General features: G+C 42.3%; 1 protein-coding gene across 1 annotated transcript in view; it reads left to right on the top strand.

The window, feature by feature from the left end:
• The window catches only part of LOC134537242 (fat-like cadherin-related tumor suppressor homolog), a 199,064-nt gene that overhangs the window by 115,559 nt on the left and 61,962 nt on the right, over nucleotides 1-21,543 (top strand). The window contains exon 5 of the mRNA XM_063377510.1: nucleotides 6,965-7,026. Coding sequence (XP_063233580.1) covers nucleotides 6,965-7,026 — 62 coding nt within the window. The remainder of the gene's footprint in view (nucleotides 1-6,964; nucleotides 7,027-21,543) is intronic.

The raw sequence follows: 21,543 nt of genomic DNA, 5'->3' as shown, positions 1-21,543 counted from the left end.
TATTCCGACCTTGCGGTCGGCATTTCTCAACGTTCCCCTCCCAATATGCGCCCTTTAAGGGTAGTGTGGGAGTATCTTCCAGTTCTCTTTTAAACATTCCAGAGCTTTTAATATACAGAACTGTTAGGGAGGGTATTAGAGCTTCGGCACCGACCAGCGGCTAGGGCCACCAACCCAGCATAGTCGCCGCCTCACACCCTCTACCTCACTCAGCTGACCAGACAGTTGGCTGTGTCCTGAGCCCTGAGACTTTATCAGCACTGCTGGTGCCTTCCCCAATCTCCCACTCATAGTCGCACAGTGACAGAAACCCACATAGAAGGATCAATACATTGTTCATTTATATGTTTGAAAGGTTTCCATTCCAAACCTAACATGGACACACGCTGGGTCTTGTCTTCTAAGCATTATTCCAAAATTTGTGTTACATTGGCCGACAGAATTGTCACGAACAATCCTCACGTGTTTGTTTTCAAATGGTAGGCCTACTCCGAAAGAAGCGTGCTTTCGTTAGAATTGTTGGATTCAAAATAGTTATTTGATTCAGTGTTGCTCTAGTAATGAAATCCTTTACATAACTTCTGCGTTGAAAAACGGACGTATAGAGTGGTGTGGTGATTGATTCATAACCTTAAAAACACACCCAGCTGCATCCACCATGACAAACCTTTTTGATATTTGGTTCGACAAATAGGCCGAACGATGATTGGCAGCGTGCGCACACAATCCGTGTCATTTATTAATCCGTGGTGGCAGTTGCCAAAAACTTCAGCGCCAGAAACAGAAGGATCTGTACGTGACATTTCTAGACCATAATTTATAACAGTTCCACGTGTGGCCTGAACAGTATTGCGGTTCTTCCAATCCAATTCTTCGTTATACACGCTTTAACCACATCTGGCACATTCGTGAGCTCAGAATGATAGTAAAGTCTGTGCTATGTAATTTGTCTCAAATTTTGTTATTTCTCTAAAGTATAACCATTGGTGATATGCAAGACCGTCTAGAGAAACTAAGGGTCTAATGGCAAAAATCATTTTTCTGGCCCACTCCCTTTTACCTAACGTACAACCTTTAAACCTCCACAGTTAACAAAAATGTTAAGATTATAAACTTTATAGTTCCCATAACTGTAAACGTAATCGGCGCATATCACATTACTTGTAAAGTTTTCAATGAATTTTGGTTTAACTATCAGGGTAGAATCTCGAAATTTATCTAATCCACCTTAGTGCCGGGGATTTTTCTCTCCTCTGTGTCTACGTATTCTTTGTAAAAAATGTAATTTATGTGTCAGTGTTCGTTAAAATTTGTGAGATGCGTAGACTACCACTGGCACTACTGTTAAGAATTTTCAAAATTTAAACTAGTTATAGAAACAGTCTAACACACCCAAATATTATTCCTGGGCGATGCCCTGCCTTTAAGTTCACCAAAATAGTTGGTCTCTTTGTAACATATTGGCGTATTCAAAAATGTTTTGTACACTCTAGACTACTGCTTAAATTTATTGTGGAATTAGCTTGCCCCTGCCATGTTCTTTCACAAAGCATATTTAATTTTATTTTGGCATTTTATAAATATAAGTAGGCTATACTTCTAGGCTGCAAGCTGTTCTCCGGTTCGGAATAATAAACGTACGGCAGTCTTGTCATGGCAATACATACCTTTGATTTCAAAACGATGACAATTGGTATAGTAAATAGATATCAAAATAATTTTCACAGATTATTTGCTTTTTATTCTTTTAAACGCATATGCGTTTGTGTTTTAAAATTCACCTAAGTGTTTTTTTTACGTGATTTACGTCTTTGAGTCATCAAACACCAATCAACAAGAATAAATCCTCGAGTGTAGAAGCTAAATCGGGTCCATCCTCGACGATAAACTGCAGGAGCTAGCGTGATCTCGAGGTCCGGTACGAAACGACGTCACAACAAATCCGCGGTCGTTCCCCCCCCCCCCTTCTCATGATTAGAGACCGGAAAAATTCGCAGATTCATTTCGAGATAGGCTAAAATTCAAATAAATATACCTTTAAGTTGCTTTTTTTTATTGGTTCACTGTTCGTCTGGACGACTCTGGGCCGATGGGAAACACTCAATTAAAGAAGTATCGCATCACAGGCAAACCAGTTGAGACGACACACGTGTCAGCAGCCAATGAACAGGCGTTGTTTTCCCCAGTATACTGAGGACTGTGTAGTCTATCCTGAAGGTCATCGAAAATGCGAATTTTTCCAGTCCCTACTCATGTGCATGCCAAAGGTGACCGGACCCGCGCAGGTAGACCCCGTTGGGCGAGCGGGTCGTGACGTCACTGACCCCTGATAGCCAATGGGGTCGCGGCGAACCGCAGTTCGCCGCTCCATTGTGTAGTGCGGACCCCCGCACCCCTCTTACCCTCAATGGAACCCGCCAGGACGATGGAATGCTGCGGTCCTTTTAATTTCGCAGATCGTCCCCGCCCCCTCCCCTCACCAACCCCTCACCAACCCAAGTGAAGGGCTAATGAGTTCATGATCCCCTTCCCCCCAGTAACCCTTCCACCTCAAAGGACTGTTCGTGAATGCTCGGGTTCACCCGCCCAGCCGCACACTGCCAACAAATACGTAATTATTAGAGACCTGCAAAATTCGCGGTTTCGATGGCCTTCAGGATAGACTGCACATACCCCTGTAGTACACTTCGGGCAAATAACGCAAGTTCATCGGCTGCCGACTTGTAAGTCGTTTCAGCTGGTTTGTCTGTGATTCGATCCTTCTTTGGTTGAGGGTTTATAACTGGTTGATATTCGTCCAGACGAACGTTAAGCCAATAGCAAAATTATCTAAGAGGTATATGTGTTTGAATTCTAGCCTATCACCGAATGAATCGGCGAATTTTGCAGGTCTCTAGTAATTATCTTGTCTGGTCTCACTTGGACTGAAATCTGGCAGTTCTCAAAAGTACACAGATAAATATTTTCTGTACTTTTGCAAAAGTTTCGTTTTGGAAAATCAGTTGCCAAGAAATAGTTTTGCAATACTACAAGGACGATTTTGTAGCTTTGTACAACACATGGTTGTCGTTATTTTTGCTTATATGGAGAAGATAATGGAATATTCATAGAGACCGGAAAAATTCGCGGATTCATTTCTCGATAGGCTAGAATCAAAATACATTTGCCTTTTTGGTGCTTCAGTGATTGGGCAACAGTTTATCTGAAGGACTCTGGACCAATGAAAAACGTTCGACAAAAGAAGTATCGAATCACAAGTTTCCCCGTTAACACGTGTCACGAGTCAGTAGCCAATCAGCAGGTGTAATCTGCACAAGTACATAGAGGATCATGGAGTCTATCCTAGAGGTAATTGAAAACGCGAATTTTTCCGGTCCCTAAATATTCAATAATTGGACTTTAATTTTTGTTTTACGCCATATAGGTTTCAACCATTTACTTTTAAGACTTTTTCTCTCTTTAGCTTTACACGTACTTTCATGGAATAGTGACTGACTGCTACGAATAGTTTCTCCTGTAAAGTAATAATCGGTGTTGAGCATTTACTTATTTTTTTTGTCAGAATGACAGCAGAAATAATATTATCAGCAGACATAATTTTGTGGTTTAAGAAATAATACAGTTAAAGAATATATTAAAACTTATTATGATTAACGATAGTATACAAAATAAGACTTCGGTTTAACAAGCCGGGTATTATTAATCTCTAGGGGCATGCAGATTTCGCGAAAAGATTTTGAGACTAGATGAAAGTTAAAACACTATAGCATCGTCTGTGTTTCGTGATTGGGCGAGTTTCTTTCAGGTACATATCAATTGTTACAACACCAATCACAGTGATTCAGTGCGGAAGTAAACGAGTCCTGAGTGGCCCGGTCAAATAAGGCAACGACTTCTCTCGCTAGACGGCCGCCAATCACAGGGAAGAAACCACAGGTGCGGGTATACCTTGTTGCAGTCTAATAACTGTTCAGATATTTTCGCGAAAAATGCCTGCCCCTATAATCTGTCAACAGTGCTAGCCATTTAACTCTGTATTGCAGTCTAGTGTGAAACAGACTATAGAAGCACCAGCAAGCATCGCACTTAATCACTCCGCCCCACTAACACATTAGGGGGCCCACGAGTGATGAAGCGACGAGACAAGGCAATGTCCGCCATGTTTTCCATTTAAAAAATAAATTTATAAACCCGGTTTTTTTTCCCCCGCCGGGAATCGAACCCGGAACCCGGAACCCGGGAGTCTAGTAACTTTGACCACTCGATATGCTGGAATTTTATTTTATCCCGTAGTTTTATTCCGTGGTTTTATTTGCGTGTGTTTGTCTCTTTTTTTTTTTTGGTCGATTTATTTAGCATGCTAGACGAACTCCATTGAAATGCTCCTACTGTTTATTACGGGTCCACAGTCGCCCCGACGTGTTAAACAAACTGCGGTTAGCTGACTGTGGTAAAAAAAAAAAAAAAAGAACAAATGGATTCCCGAAATATGGGTCTCTAGGCCATACATTGGTTTCGAGAGGTAATTAAAGCCAGGGACGTCATCGCCTGTAATCCATTTTGTCTTTGTAGCCCAACAGAGCATTCAGAATTCCGCGTCAATTAACAACCAGTCTCGGGCTAAATTTTTTTTTCTTTATGTCCGTTTGCGTCTCTTGTTCGCCATTACGATCATTAAAACGCAATTCGTACTCGTGTTACTTGCAATTTATGCTACGTCCGTTTAGTTTTTTTTTCTTCTTTTTTCCCCCCTTTGCTTTGAATAAGCAGACGTGAATGACCCCCATCCCCCAAAAAACGCAAACCGAAACACACATCATCCATCTTTACCTACATACATTTACGTTCCTTTTTTGTTTTCTTTTTCGAATTGGAACGTTCTCGACTGTCGCATTTTTATTCTTTTCAGAGTCGCGAACATATGTATTTGTCGGCAAATATTTCATTTTTTTTATTCAATTTCTCCCGACAGAGTTTTGCTTACACAACTTTTTTGATCCTGACGCGCGTACAAAAACAGTTTTCGAGTGCCCTGCCAGTCGTTGGGGGAGGGGGGACGAGGAACTCCCATCGACATCAACAACTCTTTTGTCGATTTTCGACAAACGAAACGTTGCAAGAGCGATTCTCAACAAGCGAAGCAAGTTTTGGCGCCGAAAAAAATAAAATGCAATGAGTGTTCGTTTGTTTTGCGAATATGCATTTCTAGCAGTTCATTCGTTGGCGCATTAATAACAAGGCTTTCCATTAAATAATGTGCTATATTTAAACAAATCTAAACAAAAATTAATACCAAATTATATTTAACATTTGTTCACAAAAAAACCGTTTAAATCAAGATGGCGTCTTTCAGTTACGTCTCCTTAAAAGTAAAAATGGAATATTATTATATAATTAAATACAAGAAAACGTATTTCCAAAATATTATTTCTAAAAAATTTTGTTTTTGCAAAATACTGAGTTTCAAAGTACAATGTTCAAGTTAAAGATTTGTTGCCAATAGAAGCATCTAAATCGTGTTTTAATGCGAATGCAGCTGGTAGTCAAGTGGTTTAGGTTATAAAACAGTTTCACTTGTAGGTGTTTGTTATTCCTTCACCAGTAATGTACAGCATCCTGTATTATCATTTTCAAAAGATAAAATTAAAAAAACGACATGTATTTAAGAGAACTGTTGTACAGTAATAACGCGTGCAATTGTTTAAATTAAAGAATTGACTTTATATACCGTCAATAAAACTTTATGCATTACAAACTGTATACAGTACGAACACTTATGGTAATTACCAGTTTAAGAGAAGTGATTTTTTAAAAGTTTAATACAAACGTGTTCGGATAGAAATGAATGGGTTGTATACGTAGAGCACGGTTGGCGAGGTGGTGGGTCTACAAATAATATCTCTATGTGCAGTGTTAACGAGGCGGTGTATCTACATATACGTGCACTATGTGCAGTGTTGACGAGGCGGTGTATCTACGGACACTGCTCTATGCCCAGGGTTGGCGATGCGGTGTATCTACAGGCACGCGCTGTATGCCCAGGGTTGGCGATGCGGTGTATCTACAGACACGTTCTCTATGCCCAGGGTTGGCGATGCGGTGTATCTACAGGCACGCGCTCTATGCCCAGTGTTGGCGATGAGGTGGATCTACAGACACGCGCTCTGTGCTCAGGGTTGGCGATGCGGTGTATCTACAGACACGTGCTCTATGCTCAGGGTTGGCGATGTGGTGTATCTACAGACACGCGCTCTATGCCCAGTGTTGGCGATGAGGTGGATCTACAGACACGCGCTCTGTGCTCAGGGTTGGCGATGCGGTGTATTTCAGACACGTGCTCTATGCTCAGGGTTGGCGAGGCGGTGTATCTACAGACACGTGCTCTATGCTCAGGGTTGGCGATGCGGTGTATCTACAGACACGCGCTCTATGCCCAGGGTTGGCAAGGCGGTGTATCTACAGACACGTGCTCTATGCCCAGGGTTGGCGAGGCGGTGTATCTACAGACACGTGCTCTATGCTCAGGGTTGGCGATGTGGTGTATCTACAGACACGCGCTCTGTGCTCAGGGTTGGCGATGCGGTGTATCTACAGACACGTGCTCTATGCTCAGGGTTGGCGATGCTGTGTATCTAGACACGTGCTTTATGCTCAGGGTTGGCAATGTGGTGTATCTACAGACACATGCTCTGTGCTTAGGGTTGGCGATGCGGTGGGTCTACAGACACGTGTTCTATGCTCAGGGTTGGCGAGGCGGTGTATCTACAGACACGTGCTCTATGCCCAGGGTTGGCGAGGCGGTGTATCTACAGACACGTGCTCTATGCTCAGGGTTGGCGAGGCGGTGTATCTACAGACACGTGCTCTATGCCCAGGGTTGGCAAGGCGGTGTATCTACAGACACGTGCTCTATGCTCAGGGTTGGCGATGCGGTGTATCTACAGACACGCGCTCTATGTTGCAGGGGAAGTCCTGACCACGGATCGCCCGCTGGACCGGGAAGCCCAGGAAGAGCACATTCTCGAGGTGAGTGGAGCGACGAGCGAGTCGGGTTGTTGTCTGAGCGCTTTATTGCCCGCCCGCCTGCCTGCTGCCAACTACGTCACACGTGTGTGTGTGTGTGTGTGTGTGTGTGTGTGTGTGCTTGGTACGTTCCAAGCACCCAGTCATGTCTTTGCAACTCAACATGCTTTACTTGTCCTTGCGGAGTACCGGTGTTAGACGTGGGCAGATTTTGGCCTGCCCTCTTCACCGCACTAGGCTCGGAGACTGCTTCCGCCGCTTTTATGCCCCGTCGGTCGTTCTTGGAACGCACATCGACGAGTCGCGTCATCCGGGTCGACCCGACACCCGAAGCATCCAGAACGGTGACGTCCTAGTTACACCACCCCGGGCAGAACCCTCCAGATGGACGGCTCAGTGTCGATGACGAAGCGCCAGCACGTTCGTAACAATACCGGCGTAGGCACTTCAATGCGAGCTCGGACACGGGCAGGGCGCGCGGCAGAAAAATGACACCGAAAGAACCGTCGACGATTACGTGTAATGGCTCGCGCAGGTCTCACGTTGTTTGAGGTTATAAAACCTCAAAGTGTGGAAACTTCTATATCGTTCAACCAATTTGCCATGGGTACCATTTTTTTTAAACATGGAACTCGATTGAAGTTGTCCCATCGTCGACGGGAACCCCGATGGCAGCGGCAACGACGGTGGCGACGCAGATCCCGAAGTATCGTCACCGACATCATCAGAGGAGACTTTCAACAGGCATGGTTCCACCAGTAGGAGTGACTTTAATGCTTGCAGCGCTGACTGCAGAGAAAACATCGATGAATGATGTTTTGCCGACGACGGAGACTTCAATTGTTGGTGATTCGTCGACAAATAGCGAGCATCGATGTCGAGATTTTAGTGCCTGGTGCAGCCGACGATGCACATAATTATTTCGCGCGCGCCCGAATATTCGCCTCCGTGTTAACCTCTGAATTTTTTTGAACTTCACATATAATTAAATGTTTTAACGTTCGCCTGTGCAGTAGGCGGTCGCCGCCGTGCATGTCGCGTGGCGACACGTTTCAAGTGACGTAACATAAATACTTGCTGCAATTTACAATTATATCTTGTTTTGTTTTAAATAACTTACGTTTATTTGTTATGTCAATTACTACCTGCATGTCGCACTTTTAAACAGGGGTTTTTGACAACTTGAAAATAACATCCCGAAGTTACACAAAGACAAGTATTCGGGCGTGTGAGAAAGGATTTCTGCAGTTTAGGCTTTCCTTTAGTGACTGTGTACTGCAGCAATACATTTGTACGTTTATATAAAAATTCACATTTAATAACTTAAACCAAAGCTTTCTACCTTTTGGAGAATCAGTTTTCTAAAAAAACGCGATGTGGCTTTGTTTTACATCGTATGATTTCGACTGTTGTTTTGTAAAAATGAATGTTGTGTTGGTGCCATGAGCAGAAGACTGTGCCTTCATTATTTCATAGTAAGCACTTATCAGGCCGGTAAGTATGTAAGCCACATGCCAATTACATTGAAGCACAAGCTACAAGTTAAGTTGAAATAATAAAAAAACCTACATGTTCTAATAAATGATATATATAGGTATATATATATTCTGAAAATGTAGAATTACGTCACAGTGAATTGTTTACAAACTTAAAATTCTGACATACATGTGTTATTTTTTCATTGGCTTTGTGTAAATTTTTGTAGTTTTTTTTAGACAGCACTTTCACACGGCACTGGCAAAAACTATTATCATTCTAATATTTTAAGCGTATTTTTTTTCCAGAGAACATCTTAAGACTAAAGTTAAAAAAAAAAAAAAAAAACATCGTACGTTAATCATATATCTACATGAAGAGATTTCACTGATTAAAACGTGCAGAACAGCTCTTCAGCCGGATAAGACAAAATGCGTGCCGTAGTTTTGGCCAAGTTACATATTGTGGTACGCACCACCCGGGCTTCCACAGAGATCGCAATGAATGGAGCGCGCCCCTGAATTCACTGGAGAGACGAGTTGCTCCTGGGCTCGCTGTTCTCCTAGCTGCGCGGCGTGACTTTTTTTTTTTTTTCGGGCGCGCAGGCATGAAAGCTATCTGGAGCGACCATCGGAACGTAAAGGATATAGTTTAAAAGTTAATTAAAAGCAACGCGGGGATGGGTCTGTGAGAGAGCGCGCGGCAGGACCACAAAAGATAGAGTGTGTAACGTAGTCCAAAGAAGCAGAGAGAGAGAGAGAGAGAGAGAGAGAGAGAGAGAGACGGGAAGTGTGAGGGGAAAAAACAAACCGTCAAAAGCTCATGAAAAGGGAATGAGAGCGACCAAAGAGTAGTGGAGACGGACTGAATCTGATAAGAAGTGGTTCGGGTAGCAGAGGGGCGAAGAAAAAAAGTCACTACACGTACCCACGGAGACTCCTGCAAACGTGATTAAATAATAAATCAACATGCGTGCGCATAGGATATCTCAGAAAGTTCCCGCCCATGTTTAATTCTGTTCGCATTCCCGACTTCAGAGCTGTTTTCTTTCCTCAAACGAGATTAGCAACGAACAGAAAGTTTTCGTGGCATCAATTCGTGTGTACAAAAAAAAAAGTAAATGTAAGTCAGTTTTGAGCAAAAAGAAAGAAAGAGAAATTTTACTAATAGCTGTAGTAAGAGCCAGTGAACAGTTGACTGATATTCAAAGGTTTATTCGTATAATTTGTGAATAGGATTTTGGAATATAGCCTAGTATGTAAATAAAAAGTAGTATATTGTAGGTTTTCCAGTAATAAAGGGCGCACAAATTAAGGTAAATGAGGGGAAAACGGTTGAGATGTGAAATGGTAGTAATTTTTAGAATTTTTTTTCCTTCATTTGCTTGAAATGCTTGACATACACTTCAAAGATATGAGTGTACATATTTGTTTTTAAACTTTACGGTAAAAATATATATAACATTTTTTTTCCTCTAAAAAATGTATTTGCCAGTACACCAATGTAAAAATTTACATAAAATGTTTTTTTTATGAGTTACAAAACCACCTCCAATTGTCCAACTGATAAAACAGCTAATTGGAGTACAAAAATATTTTAGCCCAAAGGATTGAATTAAAAAAATAAATAACTCAGATTTGGAGACTGTCGACAGAAGTGAAAACTTAAAATTTTGTTTTTAATGTGTAATATGAAATCATTTCTACGTCAAATGTACGCAAGAAAATGATTTTGGTATTATATCACTAGCATGTAGGTGACGCGAACCCATAAGTTTTGCCCCTATCAATAATAACTTTAAAACTAGAAGAAATTAAGTTTTTTCATTGAAAGAATAAAATATTATTAACTTAAATCTACAAATAATCAACATTATCTCTAATAAATCAATAACTTGACATTTGAAGAAATTCACATCGTAAATAAATTAACAGAAGAAAAAACATAACCTCAACTTAACTACCTAAGTACTAAAAAATATTCAATACTCGCAATATGTACCACACAAGAACGTTAAAATTTCCTTGGAAAATAAAGATAAAATTAAAAACTTGTATCTTTAAAAATATAATGAATTAAGTTTTATCATTGAAATACAAAAAAAAAAAAATTAACACGTGACGTGACCATGTCGATGACTCCATATCCAAACCTTCCTATAGAAGTTTTCACTTAAAAAAAAAACACACCACCCATTTGCCACTTTCACCCGCAGTTTTGATCTCTTCCCTGACACCAAAAGCAATCTCGGGGTTTCCGCCGTCTCCAGTCTCAATCAGCGATCGGGAGGGGCGGAGGGGGGGGGGGGAGTTTGGGACGGTCATCACTCGCACACAATACGGGTCACTCCTCGGCTGAGTGGCGCAGTGGCTCTCCCGGCAGGCGACCTGAATCGTCCTAAGTGATCGCGGCTCTCACGGCCCTGTGGTTGGTCGGTGAGGGGGGGAGGGGAGGGGGGGAGGGGGGAAGCCCCTCCCAGCTCCTCGGTGGACCAGCAGTAGCCGTGTCGCTAATGGCCCAGCGGCTGAGTTACAGGCCCGCGTCAGAGAGACGGTAAACGAGCTCCTTGCTCCCACACAGCGCGTCTCATCCTTAGTTTACAGTGTACATTTAAGCGGGGTTCTTCTCTCTCTTTTCAATCCACCGTTTCTGCCATTAGCGCTGTCGTTTCCTGTGTTCTCTGACGCCGCTTTTATACCTGTTGGCTGTCTTTCTGGAACCGACTGGAGTGGTTGTGACGGCTCGACTCGACGCTCGAAGCATCCAGAACAGCGGCGCGTCATTCACGCCTCTCCACGCGGCGGCCTCAGTAAGCCCGCGGGAATCACCAGGCCGCTAAGGGGTAGATGACAGCGCCGAGGAAGGAGGGCGTGGGGGCAGGGGACTGGTGAGGCCGGGCCGCCCTAATCCCCCAAGGTATGCGCTTGTGACGTCAGTGGCCTCCCACGTTCGTAGCAGTGTTCAAGTTGTAGCTCTGAGCGTCCGGATTATGTTTCATTTGATTGACGTTCTACAAACACCGCGGAATTTGTCGCAAAATTATTTCATTGAAACATTTGGGGTTACAACTTTATTTTCCGCGTGTTTAGCCATGCCTAGCTAGGTAGGTAATGCAGCCTCTACGGTTGGAAGTGTCTGTCAACTCCGCCGGTGAACCAGCTGCCGAGGCAGGGTGTCCAACTTAATTACGCGGCACTATAAATTATCCGCCAGAGTCACTCTGTTTCCCACCCACCCCCCACCTCCTCCCTTTCACGCCCACCCAACCACGTCAAGCCTCGGGCAGACGTGAAGGCTGGTCGCGGCACGTTTACCAACCCAATTAAAAGCGAATAAATAAAACCTCTGCGGTGCGATGTGGGAAATCGAGTCGGGCAAGGCAGGAAGTTGGCAACACTGTCCTCTCTGGGCCCAGGTGTCTAACAATTGGTTTTCGATTACTACCGTCGTTACTTAAGTGGCGATGATTATTTTGCGTATTCGTTGCGTAGTAAGTTAGACTCGATGCTCACATACTGTAGTACATCTACTTCACGTTGATGATTGGTCTACCGTGCTCTTGAAGATCCTGAGCCAGTTATAAACAGGAATAAAGTGGTTATCCAATCACGCGTAGCCCGACAAAGTATGTGACTTTTTTTTATAAATATATTCTGCTAGGTTGTGAACTTCTCATTGTTGATCAAAGATATAGTTCTAGTACAAGCCAGAATTTTATGTAATTTTTTATTTTATTTTTAATTTTTTATTAATTTATTTTTATTTTTAAATATTTTTTCCCTGAAATTTTATGATATAAAAGAAAACTTGTGTCGTTTTATTCCGTGTGCTTCTGATTATTTTTGTCAATATTATGGTGGTTTTCTCCGTGTGCTCCCGATTATTGTTGTTAATATTTTGATGGTTAATCCGTGTGCTTGCGATCATTCCTGCGGATTTGGTCAAAGTTCAAGGTCACACTCGTCCAAGATGATCGCCGTGATGTCGCAATCCAAGATGGCGGACCGTGAGAAATCTGAGAAGCACTAGCAGGAAGGACGAACTTCCTTCTCCTTGGAGACTATCTTAGCTATCCTTCTTATGCGATCGATAGTGAGCATCCCGCATCCTGCATAAAAGAAATAAATATTATTTACCTGCAAGCAACACGTGACGTCATCTGATATTTAAAAGCGGAACTACTTGCAGCAAGTACCTTTGCATAAGATAAATTAACGCTCACCACTGAATAGTGTTATTGTAGTCAGTTAGAGACATGAAGATTCGAAGCCACGCAGCCAATTAGTAATGCAGTCTCGTAACCATGCGTTCTGGAAGCTTCGTAGTCATATAGCCTCGCGATCGCGTAACCTTGAAGACTTGTTATCGCATAGTCTCGTAACCTCATGGGTCGTAGTCTCGTAGTCATGATGCATTGGAGTCTCGCAGACTTGAAGCTACCTAGGCAAGTAGCCTTGTAATCTTATAACATAATGCTGGTGGTGCAGTTGGAGCAAAAGAGAAAATTCCGACGAAGACAGATGCGTCAATTGGAGCCTTGTAGACGAGTAGCTTCGTAGACAAGTACTCATTCAGACTTGTAGACCTCTATCCTCGCAGTCACGTAAATTCGTTTTCTAGAGGATTCGTAGCTCTGTAGCCTCACAGTCACGTAAACTCGAAGATTCGTAGTCACGTAGTCTCGTAACCACATGGCTCGTAGTCGCGTAGACAATATGTATTGGGACCTCGTAGAATTGAAGCTACGTATCCAAGTAGCCTCGTAGACTTGAAGCTTCGTAGTCCTATAGTTTCGCGATCACGTGACCTTGAAGACTCGCAATCGCATAGACTCGTAACCACATGGGTCGTAGTCTCGTAGACTTGAAGCTACGTAAGCAAGCAGCCTTGTAATCTTATAACATAATGCTGATGGAGCAGTTGGAGCAAAAGAGAAAATTCCTTCGAAGACAAAAGCGGCAACTGGAGCCTTGTAGACGAGTAGCTTCGTAGTCAAGTACTCATGCAGACTTGTAGTCCTGTATCCTCGCAGTCACGTAAACTTGAGTACTAGAAGCATCGAAGCTCTGTATCCTCGCAAGTCATGTATAACTCGTAACCAGCTAGATCATTTTAGACTCGTAGTCATGTGGTCTCATAGTCTCTTAGACTCGAAGAATTCTAGGCAAAATATATTTGGAGCCAAAAGACTTTTGGAACCAAAAGACTGTTGGTGTCAATGACTGTTGGTGTCAATGACTGATGGAGCCAATGAATATTGAAGCCAATGAATATTGGAGCCGATGAATATTGGAGCCGATGAATATCAGAGCCAATTAATATTGGAACCAAGAAACATTGTCGTCAATGAATATTGGAGCCAATGACTATAGGAGCCAAAAGAATGATGGAGCCTTTTGGAGCCTGTTAGAGCATTTGGAGCAATTGGAGTCAATTGATATTGGAGCCCATGAATATTGTAGCCCGTGAATATTGTAGCCAATGAATATTGGAGCCATTGAATATTGGAGCCAATGAATATTGGAGCCAATGAATATTGGAGTCAATGAATATTGGAGTCAATGAATATTGGAGTAAATGAATATTGAAGCCAATGAATATTGGAGCCAATGAATAATGGAGCCAATGAAAATTGGAACAATGAATATTGGAGCGAATGAATATTGGAGTCAATGAATATTGGAGTCAATGAATATTGGAGTCAATGAATATTGGATCCAATTGGTGCCAAAGAATATTGGAGCAAATGAATATTGGAGCCAATGAATTTTGGAGCCAATAAATATTGTAGCCAATGAATATTGGAGCCAATGAATTTTGGAGCCAATAAATATTGGAGCCAATGAATATTGGAGCCAATGGCTATAGGAACCAATGAATAATGGAGCCGATGAATATTGGAACAATGAATATTGGAGCGAATGAATATTGGAGCCAATGAATATTGGAGTCAATGAATATTGGAGCCAATTGGTGCCAAAGAATATTGTAGCCAATGAATATTGGAGCCAATGAATTTTGGAGCCAATGAATTTTGGAGCCAATGAATTTTGGAGCCAATAAATATTGGAGCCAATAAATATTTGAGCCAATGAATTTTGGAGTCAATAAATATTGGAGCCAATGAATATTGGAGCCAATGGTTATAGGAACCAAAAGACTGTTGGTGCTTTTTGGAGCCTGTTGGAGCATTTGGAGCAATTGGAGCCAATTGATATTGGAGCCCATTAATATTGGAGCCAATGAATATTGGAGCCAATGAATATTGGAGCGAATGAATATTGTAGTCAATGAATATTGGAGCCAATGTATATTGGAGCCAATGAATATTGGAGCCAATGAATATTGGAGCCCATGAATATTGGAGCCAATGAATATTGGAGCCAATGAATATTGGAGCCAATGAATATTGGAGCCAATAAATATTGGAGCCAATGATTATTGTAGTCAATGCATATTGGAGCCAATGAATATTGGAGCCAATGAATATTGGAGCCAATGAATATTGGAGCCAATGAATATTGGAGCCAATGAATATTGTAGTCAATGAATATTGGAGCCAATGACTATTGGAGCCAATGATAAATGAGCTGCTTTTTCGTTGGCGGTGCTACCTTTTCGTTGTCGGTGCTGCCTTTTACTTGTCGGTGCTTCCAAATGTGCTGCCTTTTCGTTGGCGGTGCTGCCTTTTCGATGGTTGTGTTGCCTTTACGTTGTCGGTGCTTCCCTTTTGTTGATTGCGCGTAGTACAAAATGTAGTGATTGAATATTTACTAGTTTAAAACCTCTTGGTGTTACTAAAATATTTTTCAAGGTCACTTGTCCTTTAGTATCTATAAAAAATGTCACGATGGATTAATTGTATATAATTAGATAACGACGAAGGTCATGCGGTCCTGAAATTTCTAGCCTATACGTCTGATAATGACATGACTCGGTCTCATGGACTGAAGACAATTGATCTATATGTGTGGCTTTGTACATGAACGGCTTATAGGTTATTCCGATTATTGAAAAATTAGACTTTCATGTAATGCATAGCGGTACTGTATTAATTCGATGGTGAGGAATATTGACTTGAGTTGATTTTCGTAGAGCGAATGATTAATAAACTCTGTGAAAGGTAATGGAAGACAGAATCTAAAATTTATTTAGTATTTAGTTACAACTGTCACTGGTCAAGAATCGAACCGAGGACAGGGATCCATCGATTCAATATGTAAATTAATGAGTGATTTTTTTGATGAATTTTGGAATTTTTCCCGCATTTCTAGCTAAATAATTACATGATTTCAAGATGGCGGGCACCTCGGTAATAATAAATGATTACTGCACTGTAACAGGTTAGAATAAAACTAACATGATGGTAAGACGAGTACACACAATATGGTGACCCCTCCAGCAGACGAAAACAAGATGTTGGTAATGACCACTAGCATGTGGTAGCTCCTGGTAGCATGTATTGAACATAAAATGACGAATCCATGATGGGCGTCAAAGTCAAAGTCAAAGATCAAGGTCAAGGTCCAAGGTCAAGGTCAAAGGTCAAGGTCAAATTTCAAGGTCAAGGTTAAAGTTCAAGGTCAAGGTCAAATTTCAAGGTCAAAGTTCAAATTCAAGGTCAAAGTTCAAGGTCAATGGCAAAGTTCAATGTCAATATAAGAGATCAAAGTTATGGTAAACAGAACATTATACTAACATGTCGTCAGCACACTCTAGCAGACGAAAACAAGATGGCGGCCTCCAGCGTACAAAGACAAGATGACTGACATGACGTCATACCAGCTGATGGTAAATACCTTGTTATTGGTGGTGGTAGGTCAGTCTGTAGGTGGCTTCTGTGGAGGAAGGATCTAATGTTTTTTTTTTGCCTTCACCGGTTTCGAACCAAGGACGGGAATCGATATAATCAATAAGAATTATATTAAGTTAATTTTTTGATGAATTTTGGAATTTTTCCCGATTTTCTAACATAAAAATTACGGATTTCCAAGATGGCGTCTAAATTTCAAGATGGCGACCATAACGATAATTGCAACATTGATAGGATCCAATATGGCGGTCGTAACATAAAGTGTAAGAATGACATGGTACTCAACCAAGATGGCGGGTGTAACGAAATATGCAACATTTATATAATCCAAGATGGCGACCGTAACGATAACTGCAACAGTGGTTTTTAAGATTATTATTTAATTCGATTATTTAAATTTTTTAATGATTTTTAAAATTTTTCCCGATTTTCTAACATAAATATTATGGATTTACAAGATGGCGGACGTAACGAAAATTGCAACGGTGACGTCATCATCCAATATGACGGAAAACACATTGCCGGAATGTTCGAAAAAACAAAATTACGTCATCCAAGATGGCGGATCCAAAATGGCCGTCGGGGTCAAGGTCAAGGTCAAGGTCACATCCTGATAGAGGCTTAACTGAGGCTTGAGTTAAGGATGCTTAAGCCTCTATCAGGACATTTCTAGCCGCTGGGATTTTTGAGGACTAAAACGGGAAATTTTCCCTCGGATCGGGAATTTTTCCCTCGAAAACGGGAATTTTTTTCTTAAAACGGGAAATTTTGAGTCATTTTGAGTCATTTTTGAGGAATTTTGAGGAATTTTGAGTCAAAAATGGCCGCCGTGACGTCAAAATCCAAGATGGCGGTCGGCACCACAGGCACCACAGCCAGAAGCCAGTTTCAGGACCGGCTATTATATACTACTCATGGGTCCGGCGGACTATCCTCTTCGCATGACCTTTTCTCGTTGGTACATTCGAAGAGTATTGAGGAACCCCGAGTCAGCGGTTTTATTCAGCGATGAAGCCAAGTTCACTCAAGACGCTATTCTCAATTCGCACAACAGTCATGTTTGGAATGATGTCAATCCGCATGCAACGTGTGTTACAGCTCGCCAGGAACGTTTTTCAGTTAATGTGTGGGCCGGTATTGCTGACGGAGTACTCATCGGGCCTTTTTTTCTTCCGCCACGACTTACCAGCGCCGGATACCTCCACTTCCTTCAGAACGAACTACCAGGTCTTCTTGAAGAGGTTCCATTGCATGTCCGAAGTGTGATGTGGTACCAACATGACGGGGCACCACCTCATTTTTCCCTGCAAGTGCGAAAGTATTTAAACCAAACATTTCCAAACCGATGGATTGGACGAGCGGGCCCTGTCGCATGGCCGCAAAGGTCACCGGACCTAACCCCGTCAGATTTCTTTCTGTGGGGTTACGTAAAAGGGCTTATCTACGCTACGCCAGTAGAAATGGTAGAACAGCTTACACAGCGAATCATTGAAGCGTTCGAAATCATAAGGTTGACTCCACACATGCTCCAGCGTATCCGTGAAAACATGATTCGCCGTTGCCACCTCTGTGTCGCTCAAGGTGGGCGTGTTTTTGAGCCGTTGCTTTAGGCTGTCACGTTGTTAAAACGTATGCAACAATTTCAATGTTGTGAAACAAAGCCGAAGCTGTGATTGATTTCAGAGTGAAATTAAAATCTGTGCCACGATTAAAAATGTTATCCACAACATAACACTCTACAACGGGTTGCCTGCGCTGACTCTTTCTGGGGCTACAGGGGCTTAACTACGCGTTTCCGGCAACATGTTTACTGGCAAAAATTGTTGCAAATAATAAGAGCTTTTTACCCTCAAGAGTTTTAACATGAATTTTGATACATCCTGTATATTTATCTTCTCTCAGGATTGTACGTGCTTCGTTCATGTAATTTTCGTAATTTTTTAACGCGGCCCTGATGAAATCAATAAAGACTTGAAAAAGTACAAAATTTTATTAAAATACTGCGCATTGGGAAAATTCATTAAACAGTTTAAACTATTAAGTTTCCCTTTGGCTTTGTGAACTCTGGTTCGCTTCATCCACCACAGATGGCAGAACCGTGGTTAAAAAATTCCGTTCCGCGCGACTTCCGTTCCATTCACGAAGTAACTCATTCCTAGAGACCGGAAAAATTCGCGGTTTCATTTCGTGATAGGCTGGAATCCAAATGCGTTTAACTTTCTGCTGCTTCAGTATCGGACCACAGTTTGCCTGCAAGACTCTGAGCCAATGAATAACCCTTGACGAAAGAAGTTTCAAATCACAAGCCTTCCAGTTGACAGTTCTCACGCGTCAGTAGCCAATGAGCAGATGCTATTTTTCCGAGTACATAATAGGATCGTGGAGTCTGTCCTAGAGGTCATTGAAACCGCGAATTTATTCCAGTTCCTACTCATTCCAAATGCCGTATACCAAGAACTAGGCTGTTACACAAATAAAAAAAAAACACGTGAATTTTTCAGGTCTATACTTATGACTAGGGGCAGGCATTTTTCGTGAATAAATCTGAACGCCTATTAGACCGCAACAAGGTATACCCGCACGAGGGATTTCTTCCTTGTGATTGGCGGCCGTCTGCGAGAGAAGTCGTTGCCTTGTTTGACCGAGCCACTCAGGACGCGTTTGCTTCCACTCTGAATCACTGTGATTGGTGTTGTAACAATTGCTATGTACCTGAAAGAAACTCACCCAATCACGAAACACAGATGGTACTACAGTGTTTTAACTTACAACTAATATCTGAATATTTTCACGAAATATGCATAGCCCTACTTATGACTAGAGACCGGAAAAATTCGCGGATTCATTTCGTGATAGGCTAGAATCCAAATAATTATGCCTTTGTGCTGCTTTTGCCATTGGTTCACTGTTAATCTGTAGGACTGTGTGCCAATTAGAGACCCTCACTCATGGAAGTGTCGAATCACAAGTTGCCCACCTGAGACGCCTCACAAGTCAGCAGCCAATTTAACAGGTGATGTTTGCCCAAGCATGAACAGTATCGTGGAGTCTATCCCGGAGGTAATCGAATCCGCGAACTTTTCCGGTCCCTACTTATGACTAGAGACCCGGAAAATTCGCGGGTTCAATGACCTCCAGGATAGACTCCAATATCCTGTACACACTCGGGAAAATGCCAACTGTTCATTGGCTGCTGACTTGTGAGTCGTCTCGACTGGGTGGCCTGTGATTCGACACTTCTATGAGTGAGGGTCTCTAATTGGCCCTCAGTCCTCCAGATTAACAGTGAACCAATGGCAGAAGCAGCACTAAGGTATAATTATTTGAATTTTAGCATAACACGAAATGAACCCGCGAATTTTCCGGGTCTCTACTTATGACAGGCGTCATCTGTGTGATTATCGGAGAACAATGGGAAGTGGAAGTCGGGAAGGCCAGACCGTTGGAACGGTGGTGCGGTGTGTTACCACTACGTCGCCACGGCTGTGAGAGCTCCCGACAGCCGGGTGCTACACAAGCGCGCGGGGCCAGACAAGACAAGCACTCAGACCGCAGCGACGAGGCGGCGCGAGGCTGCACACAGCCACGTGACTTGCGATGTCGTCCGTGATTGGTTGGCGGCGGCAGAGGCGCGCTTTCTGAACGATCGGCACGCCTCGGCGCAACAACGGACCAAGTCGAGCCAAGTGGAGAATCCATCATCGAGTGCAGTGGAGTGGGATGAGTTAAATGGGACCGTGGAAGGAGGGGAAATTGAGGGATTGGGGGTAAAAAAAAAAAGTGATGCGTGTAATGTGGGCGCTTGAACGTTTTTGGGTTTTGCGTGAAGGGGGGGGGGGGGGGATGTTTCAAATTTACTTACGGCTCCGGAAGCCATTTCATTCCCGGAAAATGATCTACGGCCTCTCTGCGTTCGGGAATATGTTTGCCGGATTTCCGGGACGCAGAATTTTTTTTTTTTCCCAAGGTTTGACAGATCACTGATCAGTCCTATTGGATTTAGTGCTTTGCACATATCCCTGGCTTGTTTAACGTCCACCGACGAATCGCTTTCCTTACTACGTTAACCGAGTGAAGGAAGACGTTTATTTTGAAATATTGTAGAACATAAAGCTGTCATGTACATTAAGTTCATATAAATGTTCCATTAGTTTATAGAAGTTTCCAAAATATTACCAGAAGAATTAGGGACTTCGAAATCTACTGTACCAAAAGGCTGTGCCAAAAGGAGTATTTTTTTATTCTGAGAACATTTCGTTACACGGTACGCACGCATTTTAAACATTTACTCTCATCATTTTTTGCAAGTGTTGCAGTGAAGTTAAACGCTAATTTTTGCAGGCGTGTTATTTTCACGTAAGTTTAAGGGCCCGTCTATATCTGTGTAATTAGTGAGTCGGGATGATAAGTGCGACGCTTCGCTGGTGCTTCTAGCGCGGTATAGCCTCTAAGCACAAGGCTCTGAACTGGCGCGCAGTCTTCACGTTGTGCATAGAATAACTATGCAATTTGAGGTGTGGCGGAGAAATTAAGATAAAAAATGCAAGGCTCGTGAGTGCTTTCAAAAATCTGCATCGGACGTTTCATGGCGAGAAATTATTATGAAAACATGCGTTTTGGCCTGTTTCACTCTCCTTAAAAAATTCAAAAAAAGAAAAAAAAAAGGGGGGGGGATTTAAACATAATTAACACAAATCTGTGCTGATTGAGTTTAATAATTAGAATAAAAATTATTAAAAATTTATAAAAAAAATTAAACTCTTAGTTAAAAATATCTAGAAAATATTCAGCTTGAGCCACAGGCAAATATTATAACATGGTTGTCCAAAAGAAAACTTGCTCGTTTGCTTTGCTGTATAAGCAACAATGTTCAAAACACTGATATGACTTGGTCGTGGAAGCCACAGCAATGAAAACAATTTCCCACATCAAACTTTGTTTAAGACTGGAAAAGCTTTGCTGTATGGTGGGCGGTAAGCACTCAAAGTTGAGAAGTACCAGTGTGGGGGGGGGGGGGGGGGGGGGAGGCGCGGGCGGCAAAATTACACCTGCAACAACAGAACTACTTATTTCCCATCAGCGTTATCTTAAATTATATTTGTAAACAGATATTTGAACAGTTTTCAAATCGCGTGGTTTCTTCTGAAGCTCTGCACACATTACGTGTGTGCAGAGAATCGGGGGCCTTAACAATGCTTTACGATTTTTCGAAGCTAGTTCCTATCAAGCCA

The sequence above is a fragment of the Bacillus rossius genome, chromosome 12 (assembly GCF_032445375.1).
Source record: "Bacillus rossius redtenbacheri isolate Brsri chromosome 12, Brsri_v3, whole genome shotgun sequence".
Lineage (NCBI taxonomy): Eukaryota > Metazoa > Arthropoda > Insecta > Phasmatodea > Bacillidae > Bacillus > Bacillus rossius.
The sequence above is the reverse complement of the archived record's forward strand: the minus strand, read 5'-3'. Positions and strand labels throughout refer to the sequence as shown.